This window comes from Ptychodera flava, chromosome 10, assembly GCF_041260155.1.
Source record: "Ptychodera flava strain L36383 chromosome 10, AS_Pfla_20210202, whole genome shotgun sequence".
Classification (NCBI taxonomy): Eukaryota; Metazoa; Hemichordata; class Enteropneusta; family Ptychoderidae; genus Ptychodera; species Ptychodera flava.
In genome coordinates this window covers 31,572,388-31,592,199 of record NC_091937.1, presented here as the reverse complement: position 1 = coordinate 31,592,199, position 19,812 = coordinate 31,572,388, and the positions used below count along the sequence as shown (strand labels likewise).

Genomic DNA, 19,812 nt, shown 5'->3' with positions numbered 1-19,812 from the left:
AAACACAAAGGCTTTACTCTCTCTGGCAAAATTCATTGTGAAAAGCATAGAGAAAAGGAAACAAATATTGTAATTGCAGTATTTTAATGTATCGAACCAGTACATCAATTCAGAATTTCCTGTACACTTTTGTATGACACGTGTAAAAACATTGTAAGCCTTTGACTTCAGGAAAATAATTTATGTAAGACTTTGTAACGATAGGCTGGTGGCCTAAGTTATCGAAATAAAATATTCAATATTCAATATTCAATATTGGGAAAGCAACTCCACACATCGTTCACATCTTAGTTGTCTGTGTTTCGTGTTGCTGTGTGATAGTGTGTATATTGTAAGTGTATATCATGTTTGGCTGTTTTATTTAAAGAATGATTAGCCATGGCGAGACATAGCCGTAATCTAACGTGTCCTCGCCCATGTTCCACTGCAGAATAGAGACTGTGTGACAATATGACCCTTTGACGCTGTGTTTCGAAAACTTTTCGAGTTCCTTCATCAGTCGGTTAAAATTCATCCTGTTGTGTGTTACCATAGTGATCCACTGTTTCGGTCTGATAGCGATTATGTATATGTTCATCGGAGTTTGGACTTTTGTTGCTTTTGTGAAGTCTGGCTTTTACAAGTGAGTCGTTTATGTTTCAGTTTCTTTATTATGCAATTATTGGTTGCCTTTGAAAAAAAATTTAAGCGTTTCGTCTTTTCCCAGTTTACACCAATTCCCTGTCAGGGCTTGTCTAGATCTGATTCTCTTAGTTGTGATGCACTGACTGCACGCTGTGGTTGTGTTTGTTCGTTTGTGTTCAAGTCGCCATCTTCTTGCTTCATGTTTGGTTTCTTCGACGATCTGTTCTGTTTCACTGTTTTTGCATCGTCGATCTCGTAGTTTTTCACTAAACTTGTCCGATAGGTCTTGATTTTGAGTTTAATAGATTGTTTATGATGACCCGATTCAAATATATCTAAATAATGAATAAATTTGAAAAAGTAAATAGCTAGCCTATTTTTGTCTTTATTTGGTCAAAACATTACAATATTTTTAGAACTGTAGCTGCAATAGCTTTAAAAGGCCCAACAGCTTTCAAGTCAGTTTACAGGTCCCGGACAAGGCATGTCTGCCCCGTGTTTTGTGCAAATGATGATGAAATTTGCATGATATTTTAAAAGTCGATATACCTGGTTACTTCATTTCTATATTTTTTTGTACCACGAATTGGTTAGTACACGAAGAGACACAAATACACTTTGCCACTCCATCCCGGTGTAATAATGGAATGCTCCTTTATCAGCAAAACCTAAAAGGGGAGGCAGTCAATAATGAAGCCACGCCCACAGATCTTCCGATTGTGCTCTGTGTGCAACTCGCCATTCTCCTTCAGAGGAAGCTCGCGTTGAGTCAAACTACTCGCTAAACCGTGCACCGCATAGTGTGGTTTTCCTAGGCACAGCACCCTGTTGACGTCAAAGACGAGAAGAGTGTGTTAAGAAAGACGGCGACCTCGCTCACACGTCGGGTGATTCGTCGGCAGAAAATCTGGTGCATTTCGAGGTAGGAACTGTGCACATCCAAGCATGCACATTTTTGTTTTCTTCAAAGCAGTCAAAGCTCAGGTCTATTGTTTACAAAGTCGTGTGATCCAACATTGGCCGAAATGGTAGCCTAGAATCCTATCCGTCCGCTTGCCTCCGTACGTCGGAGGTACGGAGGCAAGCGGACGAATAGGATTCTAGGCCACCGAAATGGCGGCTGGAGTCCTAAAGCCTGCATGCTACACCGACAGGATCAGGCATGGTATGCTGCAAGATGAGACCAAACAGAAATGCCTGAATACTGATAGATGATAAGGGGTCAATGTTTCCTCCACCACAATCCCCCTACACAGACATACAGGCCTATGTGACGTTTCTGGATGTGTAAACGTCTTTGTAACAGTTTCTTAATTAGTTAAGTGCCTTTTAATCGTTGCGTTTACATTAATTATAGTAGCGAGTAGCGTAGTGTCCTTGGTACATGCACTTAAGAGGTCAGTAGACATATCCGATGCCATGCTGGACTGCATTCCAATGCGTCTCTTTGTCCTTGAGTGTGTAGTATTTTATCACTTCTTCTGACAGTTGTTTTTGCCAACGTGGCAGTATTAGTATTAAGATGATATTAAGTAGGGGTGTTGATATGCAGATTAGTCAATCATAATTAGCAAGATATTGTATGTCATTGGCTTAAGGCTTTGTTCGTGTGCAAAAGTAGCTTCTGATTGGCAGAGAAGTCATACTGTCACAGTCTTAAATTTCTGAACTCGAACGTATATTTTCCACCCAGTACCGAGTGACACGAACAGGGTTTTATCAGGGCCTGAAAATTTCCCTTCTTTTTCACTGGTCCCAGGACCAGTGACCATTTTTTTTTCACTGGTCCCAAGGTAAAATCCACTGGTCCACAAAATTTGCATAACAATACACAAATGATTCAGTTCTCTTTAATACTCATTTCAAATTTGCTTTTATTTCGGTGAGGTTTGCTTGGGATGCACATACAGAGACATGTTGCATACATGTATACTTTTACTTGGCAGATTTCTCAAGTTCCTGTTCAGTAGTGTCTGTCTTACGAGCACCCGAGAGTTTGTGTCCTTCTACATGTCTACCTTTTTCAGAGGTAATCAGCCACCTTGCTATGGCAGGATCTGGATCAAATCTTTGAAGGGTTGGCCCTTCTGACATAATAAACAGCTGATCTTGAAAATTTTGTTGAGTCATAGATGTACGTAACTCAGTTTTAATATTGTTTACCTTTGAAAAGCCTCTTTCGCATGCACTTGTGCTGGGCGAAATTGTGAACACAAATTCTAACAACTTGATCATGCCTTCACCAACAACATGAACTGACTGCAATACTAATGAATACACACTCAGCAGAGAGTTAGCTCTGAAGTTTCTACAATAGATTTTTACTGCTAGCCAATCACTGCAAACTGACTCTCTCTCTGCATCAGAGAAATAGTTGGAAACAGGAGTTTCATACATTAGTTTGTGCATTTCAACATTACCATATTCATACAATTCCTCACCTAAAGGCCATTTATGGAAATCAAGAATTTGCATTTCTTTGAGTGGTGACTGGCTCATGTTATCAAATCTATCATTAATATATCTTATTGTATTATTTATGAGATTGACGTAGACTTCATCACCAGTGTATTCTGGCATCAATGCTTTGCCAGTGATCTCCAAACTGCCAAATTTACGATCATCAACACTATACACTTCAAGAAAATATTGCATATTTTTGCCAGGAACAGATTTTAGTGCATTTAGTTTCACAACAGTTTGCTCAAGTCTGTCTGGAATTTCAACAATCAACAGGTCTTCTAATTGAAAGGCTTTGGACAAATCAGAAACAATGGGTAAATAATCTAACAAGAAGTACAACATCTTGATAAACTTTACAGATTTCAAACTCCTCAAATAACCTTTAGCACGGTTTGCATTATCAGGGCGACCTCCAGTAGCACTAGCATTTTCCATATGTAGGACAACTGACGTAAGATTAGTGGCAAGTGCCTTCACTGCTCTTTGTTTACTAGCTAACCAACGCACTTGCTTTACCGAAGAAAAATGTGCTAACTCTGTATCAAATAATTTGGCAATCGCGGACAATTCACGACGACGCTTAGGTGAATATGGTAAAAGCAAAATATGCCTTTCAAGGTTTCTTCAAAATCAGCCATACACGCAACATCCTTACTTGCGTCCAGGATAGAAAGTTCCAGTTTGTGAGCAACACAGTGAATAGCTATTATCGACGGTATTAGTTCTCTGATTTTGACACAACGCCAGTTTTTTTGCCCATATTCACGGATGCCCCGTCAAAGTTAGAACATACAAGTGATGGTTTCGATCCGCTTCCAGGATGGAGTTGTGATAAATTCAAATCAACGGCTGCTAATCCTGTTACGAGCGCATCGAATACGCCTTGTGATGATGCACTTTCAAGAGGAACGATGCAAACTTGTCGTGTGACTGGTAACTTGTCCTTCCCGCGAACGTATCGAACATAAACAATTTCCTGCTCAATGATAGCTCTGTCGGTACTGCCATCGGCAAGGGCACTCACGAAGTTAGCTTCTTTGATTTCAGACGTGATCATTTTCCTTAAATTCTCGGCAATGCAGTGCATGAAAATTGTACATCCATGCGCATTGATATAGTTTTTTCCAAGTTCGACGCCATTTTTTAGCTGAATATTGCAGAGAAATTCAAAGTCCGAGAACGGCTTACCAGCTTGTACTACGGCGTAGGCAGTGTTGAATAAATATCTCATCCTGTCTTTATTATCGAACTAAGTTTTGCAAATGCCTTCGCGACGGGATTATCCAACATCGAGCTTGAAGCCGTTGAACATGAAGCTGTCGTCGGTCGGGCTGTCAAACATTCCTTAGCCTTCCTATCATTGATTGATCGTTGATAATGCAGAGTACACGATAAATGTTCTACTGTAGAACTATGCGATCTCAATGAGTCGACCTTGAAATTTGATGATCCTCGTATCAGAGCACTGTGTTTATCGGCGATGTGAGGAAATTGTCGACAGTATAAACAATACATCACGTTGCCCGCCGCATCGTATCTCACCCATGGCCATGTTTGGGGCCAGTGTTCTTGAAATTTTCGTACTCGTTTCGCACGGTCATACCGCTGGTCTTTAGAAAGTGTCTCTGTGCTGGTTTCTGCACTATCGCTCCTTGTCTTCTTAGATGGGTTCCCAATTTCATTGTTATTGTCCAAAGTGGACTTACGGGCCTCTCTCACTATTCCGAATCTGAACAAACTCATCGTGATCGCTTGAAGATCGCAATATCTCACTCAGTGAACATGTGCTCGATTAAAATGACGTTGCATTGTTTGCACTTAGCGTCTGACGATGTTGTTGCAAACTGATACAAATGATACAATCACAGTTTTCCGCCGTTCCGCCGTTTATGACATTTAGTCTACCTATATATACGAAAATGACGTTCTGTGACTCCTTTGTATTACATTACATTGCATTTATTCTTCAAAATAAAAAGGATACGTCGCTCAAATGTTACTATCGAACTAACAATTTTGGATATTATACTTTAACTCGGAGGAAACTTTCAAAAAGCTTGGTAAGGTGCACGGCGCGATGAGCGAAAAATTCAATGTGAAGGAAACAAAGAGAGATCATTTGGATTTCCATATTTGGACTTATGAATAATGAAAGTAACCAATCAACGGGGATTGTATCTGTGATTGCTTCCTACGTCATTTGCGAGCCCAAGATGGGCGTTACTTCTACCAGTACTATTCGCTGATCAAAGCATCTCACATGACGTAGTAGGCACTAGAGGGAAACGTTCCCGCCTCCGTTGCCAAGTAACGGTGATTTAATTTTTATTTTTGAGTTCGAGTTGCTGCAGTGAAACATTTGACCCCGACATCAGGGAAATTCCCAAAACGAAATTTAATTGGCTCCCATTCGTACTGGTCCGCGGACTTTTGAGGGGTGATTTTATGCTGGTCCGCGATAAAAAATCACTGGTCCGGGACCTCGGACCAGTGTAATTTTCAGGCCCTGCGTTTTATCATATAGTGGCAATAAAAATGCCGACAATGACTGTAAGTTTGCAGAGTCAACATATCATGAAGAGTCAGGGGCATTTCGTTGTATCACCTGATGGTGTGTCAATAGAATACAATGTGTATTACCGTTTGAGTAAAGGTAGATTAGGTAAGAGAGTAAGCTTAAAATTGTTATAAATGAGAAATGACATTGATTCAGGGGGGACAATGGGGGACGATGAGAGACGATGAGGAGAGAGTTGAAGTTGTAACTCGGGCTGAGTTCCCGTGCAGTAAATAAAGCCATCAATCTCAATTCTACCGGCGTGTTCGACTTCAATTACACAAGTATTACGATCCCGTGGTACCTCGGATATCTGGTAAGGACTGGACAATATACGAATACTGTTCGCAACGGACAGCTTGAGGCAATTCCCCCAGTAAGATCCAGAGTGAAGCTGGAACAGAGTTGCGACACTGGTGGAGAATCCGGGTAGCTAAGCAGCACGGCTGAAGGATTGTGAGATCTGGTGCTACCGTCAACACGCGACGAGTTCGAGAGATGGCAGAATACGCTGAAGGACCACTGAACCAGCAGCACGAGCGACTGTGTGGTGATACAAGTATGCAGGAGGGAATCGAAAATGCACTTCAGCGGATGGAAGTGAACCATGACAGGAGAGACGAGGGCAGGTTGCAGACATGGCCTTGCGAGGTAGGCAATGTGACATTATTAATGTTGGTGTTAACGTCATACCTCGAAAGATACACCGGACGAGAGAGTGGTTGTCTACAGAAATGGCTGAAGAAGTTTGAAATGTATTTTAGTCTAGAACAAGTACAACCAGCCAACGTCAGCGATGCTTGTGGTTCACCGTCCAGTCGGCTTTGTAATACACGGACTGATTACGTGACAAATGAACTGACAATGATAAGAAGCAGAATTTCGGAATACATCCACCCATAAAGTGCGACAATAACGTAGAAGATGCATGACTTTCAGTTTTGTTGATTGTATTTTCTGGTACTTTTGAAACCATCCTTTTATTAGGTTAATACTCTGGACTTGTATGCAAACGAGGTATCTTTCTTTCTTAGAAGTGTTGTTTTTTTGTTGATGACGTGTTGAAGTTGTATTTTGTTGTTGATGACGTACGCGTACAGGAGTTTTGTGTTTTGTTGTGTATCCGCAAGTGATACAATGGTCCTTAGTTGACCGAACGGCCTGAGGAATGGACTTTTTAGCGATATTGAGGTTTATCGCGTTTATTTTTGGAGTTTTTGAAATTTCGATGATGTTCTATGTTGATGCTTCGTTTTTGTTGTTTTATTTTTGGAGATAGAAAGAGCCTCGCACTTTGGCACCGAAGTTGCTATTTGCTGCAGTCTAGTGATGCCTATCGGTCGTTGTTATGGTTACCCTAAACATTTGACAGTGATATCAGAATACACCGAACAAAATTACGTCATCCTTCTCAATGTCCACCGTATTCCTGTTCACTCATCTTTCAAACAAATTAAAGAATATAATCCATGATATGACGCATTTTTGAATGATTTTCAGTCGATTTTCTTTTATTTTATGTAGAATAGTTGAACTTGGTTTTGTCATGTATTTTAAATAGATTACAATTGTCAGCTTTCACCGTGCTCCGTCACTCGTTTTGACAAGCGAGGACGCTGGTTATTAAAAAGGTGGGAGAGTGTAACGCCCTCCCCGTAGGATTTTATCTCGAAGCGTCACTCACGTGGCCAAGGCGCGTGAAGGTCATCGACTCCAATCGTACTTGAGGAGATAAGAGATAGTGTGATATTTTATTTAATTTTTGGTTAAGATTTCAATGAGAATAATCGAGTACGGGATATTCAACGGTGTGATATTGTACAATCTTAAGAAACAATCAAAGACTGGCGGAAAAATGACCTCGTGATAACCATAGTATATGTATAAAGTTTAGAGACGTATTTAACTTGGTAGCGAATTTATACTAGAGACGAATAATTTCGTACCGATAAAAGTATATAAGTATCGACTATTCTTTTTGAGTTTTGTAAATTGACTTTTAGTGCAGATATTGTAATTACTTAATTTCAGAACTTTCGTTTTTCTTTATAAAATGTATTGTAACAAGGTATTGCAAGGGTCACGTGGTTGATTCATTGACGTTTGCACTAATGTAAGTATTATGAGATGGGCCCCAGTGTGATTGAGTGTATGCGTGGCTGACCTTGCTGCCTTGTAGGTTAAATCGTCTAGATCTGGTACATTTAGCGAGGACGCTGGTTTTTAAAAATGTGAGAGAGTGTCACAGTCATAAATTTCTCACATCGAACGTATATTTCCACCTAGTACCGAGTGACACGAACAGGGTTTTATGATATTGATTTATGCTGTAATATCTTCCAAGTCAGCATTTTACAAGTCAGCATCTTTACTTTAAGAAAGTGGCGCGATTGTACACATGTAAAACGCGTGATGTTTCAAGGTGACGATCCAGGTGGTAATAAAAGTGCCGACAATGACTGTAAGTTTGCAGAGTCAACATATCATGAAGAGTCAGCATTTCGTTGTATCACGAGATGGTGTGTCAATAGAATACAATGTGTATTACCGTTTGAGTAAAGGTAGATTACGTAAGAGAGTAAGCTTCAAATTGTGATAAATGAGAAATGACATTGATTCAGGGGGAACGATGGGGGACGATGAGAGACGATGAGGGGAGAGTTGAAGTTGTAACTCGGGCTGAGTTCCCGTGCAGTAAATAAAGCCATCAATCTAAATTCTACCGGCGTGTTCGTCTTCAATTACACAAGTATTACGATCCCGTGGTACCTCGGATATCTGGTAAGGACTGGACAATATACGAATACTGTTCGCAACGGACAGCTGACATCCTAAGCAGCCTCAATCAACAATCAACCCTATTTGTCACAAAAGCAGCTTCGGAAAAATGAGTTTTGACAAGGAAAAAAAAAGGAAATTGCCCCCAAACACACAAATATGCATATTTTATTAATATTTCAACAAATACGGCAAAGTTTTTTTGAAAATTAAGTTTTGTTACAAATAGGGTTGATTGTTACAAATAGGGGTGATATACCCAGATCATGCATTTAGAAGGCGGCGTTAAAGCACGAATGTTGATTTATTCATGAAAATGAATCAATGAATTAAATTGGAGTGAAAATGCACCTACTTCTGGCTCGCGGCGCGTGGCACGCGGCACGTGGCACATGAATTAGGCTTACCCTCGTTCCAGTACTCCGTTGCTGTCGAATAGTTCCAGTGGGCATACTTGGCATTCCAGACATTCATTCCCTGCTGGGTGGAGCTACGTGCTATCCTGAGTAAAGTATAGTGTATAGCAGAGAGTATAAGTCGTAGCCGTTTAGCAGTAAAGCTGTCACTTTAGTTCCAGTAAACTGTTGCTGTAGTTCCTGTTGAATGCTGTATTTAACCATTAAAGAATATAAGCCAAATGGCAGAGAGCTGTAATACACGACTCCCGGTGTTTTATTGGCCTGGGTTGGGCCGTTAACCCCAGCAGAACTTCGCCGGCAGGTACCACTAAGTCAGAAACCCTTACGGGGCCTCCAAGCGGTGTAGCATTACTCAGGCCGGCTACCACTTATCCTGTTAAGATATACTCACTGTGTAAAGCCCTGTACGAGCTCGACTCACGGACACAAAGGCCAGAAAGAGAAAAAGTGTCGCAAGTAATTACAAGAGGAGTGGGCCGGGGGAATTCAGGGCACATCCGTATTGTAGAATGTGACCCTCCCCCTATAATCGTGTTAAATTGTGACTTTTCCCTGTCCAACATTCTAAAACTTGACCCTCCCGCAACCACTTCAGTATTCTCCCTAATAATTACTGACACAGTATCAACTAATTTCCGTAACAGTCGGTTTAATTGTTTGGATGTAAGTTAAGGACTGGGCAAAAATTACAGGGGGAGGCCCGGTTTTCTTCCTTTTGGGGGGGGGGGTCACCATTTGTCACGCAAGCATATTTGGAGGGTCATGAAATTTCATGCATGCCTTTGCAGGAGGGTCACCATTTTTTGTGCAACTATAAGACGGCAAGGTATTGCTGATATAGTGCTTCAACCAAAAATATCAAATCATAATACATGGGAATCTATTTAGCAAATTATTAACACTTTTCCTCCCACAAAGCATATTGATAATGATTTCTTATTCAGGAAACATCACATGGATAATTCAAGGTTAGGCTGCAAAATCAGCTCCTGTTAAAAGTGACTTTCCCCTCCAAGATAGGTTCATACAAAAATGACCCTCCCCCTTGACAGTTTTCTATAAAGTGACCCCCATTCCCCCGGCCTACCCCCTTGTAATTACTGAAGGCTCCTTAAGAAATCGCGAGCTTTTTGGGGGACTGTGGTGATAATGTTAGGGACTGGTCAGTTTCTTCGGCCTGGGGGGGGGGGCGGTGGATTATTTTTTGCCGACGTCAAAAAGTGGCTGACCCCCACCCCCTGTTCCAAATTTTGAAAAGAGGGTGACCCCCCTATTCCAAATTTCAAAAACAGGGTGACCCCCCCGGCTTGCGACATAGGTAAAACAAAAGATGACATAAATTATATATATATATATATATATATATTATATATATATATATATATATATATATATATATATATATATATACGTATAAATATATTATATTTTACATTTTACATATATATTTTTATTTTAAATAGTCATTCTAAGTTAATGAAAATGTTAACATGTCAGTTGTAAGATAGGAATTTCAAAGTGTCAATCTTAAAGTTTGAATACAGTACATTTTGTATGAGCTGTATTTTGAATGAGCTGTGAATGTATTTCACACTTTCTATGCTTAACCAGATGTCCTGAACTGTTGTACAGAAATGGATGTCAATCATTAATATCAAAGAGGAAAAAGCAGTGAATCAAAAACTTTGATGGGTGTTAAGACTTGCCAACCATCCAATTAAATCTCCTGAGGAGCCATAGAGAGCTTTTTTAGCCAAATCTGATGTGTACAGTGTCTGAGAGGACCTTTCCTTGTAACATTGAAACCATAAAAGCACAGCTAATAATGACAAAAACTGCCCTTTTTAACTGTTATTTTGTTCATAAAAACGCATCTTTCTACAGAAAACCTGTGACACAAAGGAAAATAATTGCATCAATGAGAAGGAAAGATATCTTGTCATTTTTCTATCTCTAAAATAAGTCACTGTATCAAATATAAATTATGAAATATTTGTGCATGTTGCTTTCTCATACTGAATTCTCAAAGAGAGAACAGAAAAGTATCAGGAATTTGTCATCCTTTTCATATGAAATGCAGATTTCATAATGTACACTTTCACTTTGCAAACATCAAGATATATCTGATTTATTATAGTATGGCGCCCGAAGGGCGCGCCGAAAAATATGAAACATCCTGATATCTCTGATATATATGCCTTGTATATTAAAGTCATGCACCTGAAGGGCATGCTGAAAAATGTCTGATATATTAAAGTAATGAGCTTGAAGAGCACGCTGAAAAATATTGAACATACAGATATCTCTGATGTATGTATGTATGCTTGATATGTTAAAGTTGGGCGTGCTGAAAAATGTGACTGATTATTAAAGTTACGCGCCCGAAGGGCGCGCCGAAAAATACAACTGAATGATGAAATTTGTGGCTGACACTAGCATTTTAGGCAATGATTAGCCTGTGTCAAAATTCAAAAACACACTGACCCCCCCTATTGGGCATTTCAAAACCATGGTGATCCCCCCTATCACCAAAGTCAAAAACAGGGTGACCCCCCATGAATCCACCGCCCCACCCCCAGGCTGAAGAAACTGACCAATCCCTTATATGTCACAGTGGGTGGCGAGACTGCGATGATATACATATCATGGTTGTCCTTTTGACCAATCTGTTGCCTTGTCCAGTGATAGCTCTAAGTGACTAGCATTTATATAAAATATACCCACTCTATAAACATATGGAAATTTTGAAGCCATATTAAGGGCACGAGACAAAATTAACAAGGGGAGGGGCTTTTGTTTCAAATATAAACCTACCCTAAAATTGAGGGACGCATTTATGTTTGAGGTCAGGTACATATTTTAGGTCTTAACACCCAGTTTTTATTTCCTCAACTATTTCATCTTCCAGGCCGTACAAACTCAGAGCAGAAATGTTGCGGACAGCAGTACACGCTCGCTTACCGATCCACCATGTTCTGGGAGTAGCCGCGGCTCGTCAGATACCGCCAGCTCTGTCTGCCTTCACCAGGTGGCAGTGCGCCGACGCAGGAGCCCGAAACAGGGACATGCCGAGATTGGTCGAAATGAGACATGGGCCGAAGGTGAGTGCGATAGTTGCGAGTTCTGGCCCCATCGTCATTTCTGTCGTCATTGTTTTTGTCATGCTCTTGTCATTTTGTTAGGATTATTGTTGCTGTTTTCCACCGATGGCGTTGAAGTAACATGAACCAGATAAAAATACTACCTGTAGGCTGTGAAACAAGAAGACAAAAAAGCAAGCGTGAAGCTTCAACGTGTACAGCACTTATGGTTGTGAACAACCATAAACCATAACCGATAGTTGTGTAAAACCACGTTTTGTTTACGTTGCACAACCCTGTCACGCTCTGCTATACCTGACACAGCTCTTTACACACGCTGGGCTCGAAATTAGCGGTAGTCCCGCGTCCACAGACTACCAACTTTTCCCTGGGACTACCAAAGTCTATGAAATGGTAGCCCACACGGACTACCAAAGCCTGGGACATGAAATACTTGGCGTGCGATGTCCGTCACTTTTGGACGATCTAAATGCAGTCAGCATGTAGCTTCATTTGTTTAAAGCAATTATCCTTTCATCTGTAAAGAGTTTTTTTCTGGTGACTATTACAATTTTCACTGCTAAGTTGTTGTTTTCACAAGATGCAGAGCGTTTGATACTAGAATGTTGAGTTGCTATTCCGTCTGCAGTCTTTGCATGCCAGTTCGCACTATGCTGTTGATCGGCAGCATACAAGACGTACTTGTGCCAAGTTTTGGGGTTTTGATGCTGAAATTTTACAAAACTTTCACTTCTATATCAAGAGATTGTGTAATCAGTTTGATTTGAAATAGTAATATAAAAGACTGTGCTTGGAAATCGTGGCTGAGTTTCGCTGTCTTTTATCTATGGTTGTCGATCAGTATCAATGTATTACGTTCTGTACCGAGAGACTCGGGTGTAACAAGGCATGTCAGTTCATAAAGATCATGAGAATATTTTTTCTGTTTTTCTTTACTAAAGTCACAATTTCTTTGGATGTATAAATCGATTTAGAAACTGATAGAAAGTGTTACACACGTACAAAAATAAGCATAAATTAAACGTTCTGACACATAACATGGGGTTTCTCGAGTAGAAGCCCCTAGTGTTACTGCTGATTTGTGTTGCTGAACCGGGGGCATATACTGGGACGAGCACAGTATCCCTAAACCAAAAAATTCATGGACTACCAGCCATTGTCACTGGGCTACCAACTTCAGAAAATGGTAGCCCAAGTGGACTACCAAGGTAAAAAGTTAATTTCGAGCCCTGACACGTCCATGTTTCAGTCACAAGTTCACAGTGCTGTATTTTCATTCAGTTTTGTTCATACAATTCTGAAATCTGTCGAAGTTTTCAGACCCTGTAAAAGAGTTTGTTTCTCAGGGTCTGTTGCATGCAGGTTCTGATATAAGCCTGTTGTTTTTCTGATCGTGCTAATCTATTATCCTACTCTTCTAAGGTCGCACCAACATTCTCCGGGGAGGAGATGGAAGCTCGTCTCGGAAGATTACGCAAACACATGGAAGACAACGACCTTGTCGCAAGTCTGTTCACGTCACATCACAACATCAACTACTTCAGTGATTTCATGTACCATACGTTCGGTCGGCCGTTCGGTCTGATTGTAACTATGGACAAGGCCGTCGTGGTGTCCGCGAGTGTCAGAGGCAACCTACCATGGCGACGCCTCGTTCAAGCCGACAACATCATCTACACCGATTGGCACAAGGACAATTATTACCACGCCGTCGGCAGCGTGTTGAAAGACCACGTTGGCAAAGTCGGCGTGGAGTACGATCATGTGGATTTTGAAAGGCTTAAAAAGTTAGAAAAGGCGTTACCATCCCGACAACTTGTTGATGTCGGCGAACAAGCCATGCGAATGAGAATGGTTAAATCGCCTGAAGAGATTGCTCTTACCAAAGAGGGCGCTCGTATAGCAGATTTGGGAGGCCAGGCATGCGTAGATGCTCTTGGCGAAGGCGTCGGTGAACATGAAGTTGCTTTGGCGGGAACCGAGGCAATGGTTCGCGAAATTGCTGACACTTTTCCACATGCAGAATTAAGAGATAGTGAGTATCTTTCATTTACGGTGAGCTGCAACGTCCAATTTACCGATCATCCAATCAAAAGTCTCTACCGAACGAGAAATTATAAAACGAATGTGTTGTAGAATTTCTCTCGGCGACACAATTGTGTTCAAGAGTTTTGAAAATGCAATGAAACATCATGAAACAAAATTTTACGTTATCACAATCATTGCCATGGTATCATAAGTTGAACAGACTCGCTTCTAGCACAGACAAGTTGAAAAATTACCTGTCTGTGCTTCTAGCCTCACGATACCAGCAGTGACTACTTCTGCCGGCAAGTGGCAAATAAGTAAGAGACTGGACACAAATTACAGGGGGGTGGACCAGGGGTGGGTCGCCATTTTTCGCGCAAGCGTTTTTGAAGGGTCATAAAATTTTGTGCAAGCCTATGGGGGAGGGTCACCTTTTTTATGCATCAAAGCTGAAATTTCATGTGCACGTATTAAAGAATATGGAATAAAGAAAAAAGAAAAAAATGCCTCCTGGCACTTTCATTTTCTGTCATTTCCTTTTTCGGCGCGCCCTTCGGGCACAAGTTTAAGGGTTTAATAAACAATGTATTGATGATCCAAGCAGCCACATTGATTTAAGTTGTCATGATTTCTACTTATCCAACTCCTCTATTGTACCACAGTCCCTCTAAGGGACTGTGATTGTACATATAAACTGTCTCCTATAATGACGCTTTCAATAACAATTTGGAGATCACTTATTTGATATCATTCTCCCATTGACAATACATTGGGTATAGGTAGGTGTCAAATGTTCATAAAGCTGTATGTACATTTTTCATTTTTTAGGGACATTGACAGAATACAAACTATTCGGAATAGTGCAAAATGTCATCAATAAAAACTGGAAGCTTCAGGTCGAACAACTTTTGAATAACAATTGCGGGTTTGTTGGGGGGGTATTGAGTAACAGGGGAGGGTCACTTATTTCCATGCACGGATAAGGGGGAGGGTCACTAATTTTTGTGCATGACCTTTTGAAGGGTCACTATTTTTGATGCAGCGGTGTTTCGAAAAACACCGGCCCACCCCCCCTGTAATTTATGTCCAGTCCCTAATGCACGTCTTTCCCCCTTCGCATAATTACATTCGTAACAAATCCTAACAAATAGCAACTAGGCTTGCAATCCTTTATATACATGTATTACAACGACCTGTCACTGCTCTTTCTTATTCAGCCTGGGTATGGTTCCAGTCGGGACCGAACACTTGTGGCGCTCACAACGCAGTGACGAGCAGACGGATTCAGAAAGGTGATATCCTCAGTCTAAACTGCTTTCCAATGATAGCTGGGTAAGTAATGGAAGTACATAAATTAGTTGCAAACAAGTTCTGGTCCTGTGCAAGCTAAGGGGGCTCTTGTGTATGCAAGGTTATCCCAAAGATATGGGCTGAAGGAATGGACACTTTCTGAGTATAAATATCTTGTATCACGTCGTTCCCTATCCTAATGGTTTCACGCAAGTTATCACAAATAAACGAGAAATTTCTCAAATCACAGACTTAACCAAGTGTACGAGAGAGAGAGAGAGAGAGAGAGAGAGAGAGAGAGAGAGAGAGAGGAGAGAGAGAGAGAGAGAGAGAGAGAGAGAGAGAGGGAGGAGAGAGAGAGAGAAGGAGAGAGGAGAGCGAGAGAGAGAGAGAGAGAGAGAGATTTGAACCATAGACACTCGGGTTTTCTGACGCTCAACTCAAAGCCGACGAACTAAGATTTTGGACCAGTAAGTCTTTTGCAAGAAAGACGCATGCAATTTAATTCGCGCACCGAGATTCTGTTATGTGTGTTTTAGGAGTTGATAGAACACGGATATATATGTCTCCGGCCGCAATTTGACCTGTCTCAGTTTCAAAATGTCAACCAATCACCCTATTTTGAAATACACACAGATATCAGTCCATGGTTGAATTTTAAAAAAAAGTATTCCGTGGCAGACTACAGGAAGAAAACAAGACTGCGGTCTTTGGGAATGACTCCCTATCTCCGTGATATTTTACCCAGGTATTACGCCGCACTGGAGAGGACCCTGTTCTACGACCACATCCCCTCCGACCGACACTTGGAATTGTGGGAGATCAACTGCGAGGTTCACCGCAAGGGGGTCGAGCTGATCAAGCCCGGCATCAGGTGCTGCGACATCGCCGCCGAACTGAACGAGATCTACAAGAAACACGATTTATTGCAGTACAGGATGTTTGGTTATGGACACTCCATGGGTATAATTTCTCACTATTTCGGCAGAGAGGCCGGTAAGATGAAGAATGAAATGTACGGAGGTAGGGGAGGGGGAAGGGAGGGACAAAAGGATTCCCAAGGCTTTAGGTCTACTCATGAGAAAATTAAGCTATTAGGGTTCCGCATAAACTAAACACGCCCAAAAAACCCAGAAGACATGGCGTACTCAATAATATCTCGAACCTGTGATTTGTCATTCGTATTTTCCACACTGCTCATGACAACTATGTTCTATTCCAGGCCTGGAATTACGAGAAGATGTCGACACGGTCCTAGAACCAGGAATGGTGCTTTCCATGGAACCCATGATCATGCTTCCAGACGGTATGCCAGGAGCAGGTGGATATAGGGAACACGATATCTTGGTCGTGACGGAGGATGGAGCTGAAAACATCACAAATTTTCCTTTTGGACCAGAGCATATGGTCGTAAAGAAATAATGAAACGAGTTGTATCCACAATGTAAATTCATTCACGGGATTCAGCTGTCATAACTTTTTTGTTTTAGTTAAAAAACGAAAACATGCTTTTCTCTTGCCAACAAAAATGCACACAATATCCATATTTTTTGTGACTTTTGATTTCTAGCCCGGATAATAGTTCAATAACATTCAGAGATTGTACACGCCGACAGGCTGTATTGACAAGTAATAAGTTGATTCTACACGTAGGAAAAATGAACTGTATTTTACAAAAGAAACAAAAATGGTTACAGAAAATATAAGATTGTTCGGCCTGGAATGTGTAGATGTAGAGTGCCAATTCAACCACGGATGCCTGCTAAAAGCCCAACTACCCGTGTTACTCTGATACCAGACCGGGGCCAAACTCAACAGAGTTTCCTACTAAAGTTTGACTGTTGCCAGAGGCCATTGTGCCTTTCCTTTCTGTTATTGGTATGATTTCTCGCACATACGCTGACGAGGTAGGCCGTGTCCAGTGTTACTGCAATGACAAAAATGTCGAAAACATCTGTCGACAGTCTATCAAACAGTGTTAGAGTTCGCCACAATTCAGATCCTGGGGCATACAATGACCATTCACGATTCGAGTGTCTATGATTTAACAGCGGCGTTGAGGGCGCCATTCAACCCTGACTGCGTGCTTGATATGCCAATTATTTTCAGACAATTACTTTCAGTTTATAAGGTTGTATAACGAAAATTTTAATGTTGTCAATTCAGTTTTAAAAATGACGGTTTTATTTCCATTATTACTATAATCGAACTATCGAAGTTAATCTTTGACACAAGGAAAAGTCAAGACGTTCTTCAAAATGTTCAAGCAAGTTTTGTTTTCAGTTTGCTTCTGTATTTAGACTTCAATGTAAATAGATTAATCAAGAAATGGGTAGAAAGGTTCATTATGCTCTGAATGGTCGACTTAAAATATGCAGAAGGAATTTCTAAATAAGCAAGGCATTCGGCAATATACAATCACAATAACTCAGGAAGCTTTTCAAGTGAAGGAACTTTTGTTTCATCTACGACCATGATATATTTGTAGCAACGAAAGCAGAAAAGCAAGCATCTCCACACATCGTTCATCTTTTTGTTTATGTTTCGTGTTGCTGTGTGGTAGTGTGTATTGTAAGTGTACATCATGTCTGGCTGTTTTATTTAAAGAATGATTTGCCATGGCGAGACAATAGCCGTAATCTAACATGTCTTCGCACAGGTTCCACTGGCAGAATAGAGACTGTGTGACAATATGACCCTTTGACGCTGTGTTAAAACGTTTCGAGTTTCCTTCATCAGTCGCTTAAAATTCATCCTGTTGTGTTACCATGGTGATCTACTGGAGTTTGTTCCTCAAGAGAGGAAGCTAGAGTGTCTCTGTTTCGACCTGATGGTGATTATGTATATGCTCATCTTAGTTCGGAGTATGGACTGTTGTTGCTTTTGTGAAGTCTGCATGGCGTTTATAAGTGTCTGGCATATGTTTCTGTTTCTTTATTATGCAATTATTGGTTGCCTTTGAAAAAAAATTTTAGCGTTTCGTCTTTTCCCAGTTTACACTTTTCCCTGTCAGGTCTTGTCTAGATCTGATTCTCTTAGTTCTGATGCATGGACTGCACGCTGTGGTTGTGTTTGTTCGTTTGTGTTCAAGTCGCCATCTTCTTGCTTCATGTTTGGTTTCTTCGACGATCTGTTCTGTTTCACTGTTTTTGCATCGTCGATCTCGTAGTTTTTCACTAAATTGTGTTATTTTCGGTGTGGAATCGACTTTGCTGTTAAGCATTATGTTCTTATGTGTCGTAATATTTCACTTTTAATTAGGCCTTTTGTTAGGTATGTCATTCCCCCCCTCCCCCACTCATCATGACCTTAGTTTATTTAGTCTACAATATTCTCAGGGTCACTGTCTTAACTACCTCACAACCTTGAATTCAATTAGTCATGTTTGGAATGTTCTGGAAATTTAATTAGCTGTGTAAGAGAGATAATTTTAGAACAGTAATTAGCATGTCAATAAAAGTTCTAGATTGTTCTTATATGCTCTTATGTAAGCACATGGGTATAAATAGGGGCGTGCACAGCTTCAGTCAGACTTTTGGGATTGTGTCTCTTGCGTGTTACTTAAAGTCTTTGGAAACTTCCAGCAGTATTAACTTCAAGACTTTTCAAGACCTTCACTGTCACGCTGGATTTATACTGTGGACTTTGTGCAAATTCAAGCCTGCAAGCACGGTCCCTCCACAAAAGTGCTGCAAGCCAAAGGGCTGTTCATTCATCGGACTGACTGTTACAACTCTGAGGCTGGAGCTTTGCCGTCCCAGCTGAGATAAGTAGTCTGTACACTTTTACAGTTTGTATTCTATCCCTGACTTAGCAATTAGTTTTTTTGGAATAAATTTCGTTTTATACGGAAACTGCTGAGTTCACCCTTTTGTTCGTTTTCTACGCGTAATACCTTTGAATGTTGCTGTGGGCCCGGGTGGCATGAGTTTCTGTGAAAGAAGTGGAATGTAGCTGTTGGTTTGTGTGTGTATTCTGATGTCAGCAGTTTTCTCCTTGTTGTATCGATGACCTTTATACATACTCAGGTCTAAATATAGATTTCTTTAGAAGACGATTCCAAAGAAAATTTGGTAGTGGGATGCATTTTGTTGATGTTCGACATAAATTTGTCGAGCTCGTGATGCGTTCAAATGAAAATCAGAAATTAATCGTCTCCAATACTCTGCGTGTTGCTGTATCTTTCTCATGTCTATCTCGTTAAATGTAATGTCAGCTATTTTCGGTGACGAAGCTGGAGATCTCGTACTACACAAACATATTTGTCGATAAAATGTATTTTAAATCGAAACGTGTTGTTTTTAAGAGTATTTCTGGCGTTGCCAGCACGCATTTTGTTGGTGGTTTTTGATGCCCGTGTACCAGAGGCACTCCAGGGGACTACCGACATCATTTTGTCAGCCTGTGCATCAGTCTGTCTGTCTGTCCACCCGTCTGTAGACCAAATTTGGCTCATAACCTAAAAAAGATATTGAACTAAATGTGACCAACATATATTTCCATGCCAACTGGAATACATTTAGGTTGGGACAATGCATTCAATTTCAGTTCA

General features: G+C 40.8%; 1 protein-coding gene across 1 annotated transcript; it reads left to right on the top strand.

Annotated features, from left to right (window-relative positions):
• Positions 1–1,322: 1,322 nt before the first annotated feature.
• Positions 1,323–19,114, top strand: LOC139142517 (creatinase-like). Its single transcript, XM_070712469.1, has 6 exons — positions 1,323–1,546; positions 11,750–11,942; positions 13,365–13,977; positions 15,188–15,302; positions 16,009–16,256; positions 16,483–19,114. Exons 2-6 carry the CDS (start codon positions 11,772–11,774, stop codon positions 16,680–16,682), a joined length of 1,347 nt encoding a protein of 448 aa, XP_070568570.1. The 5' UTR covers positions 1,323–1,546; positions 11,750–11,771; the 3' UTR covers positions 16,683–19,114.
• The last annotated feature ends 698 nt before the right edge of the window (positions 19,115–19,812 follow it).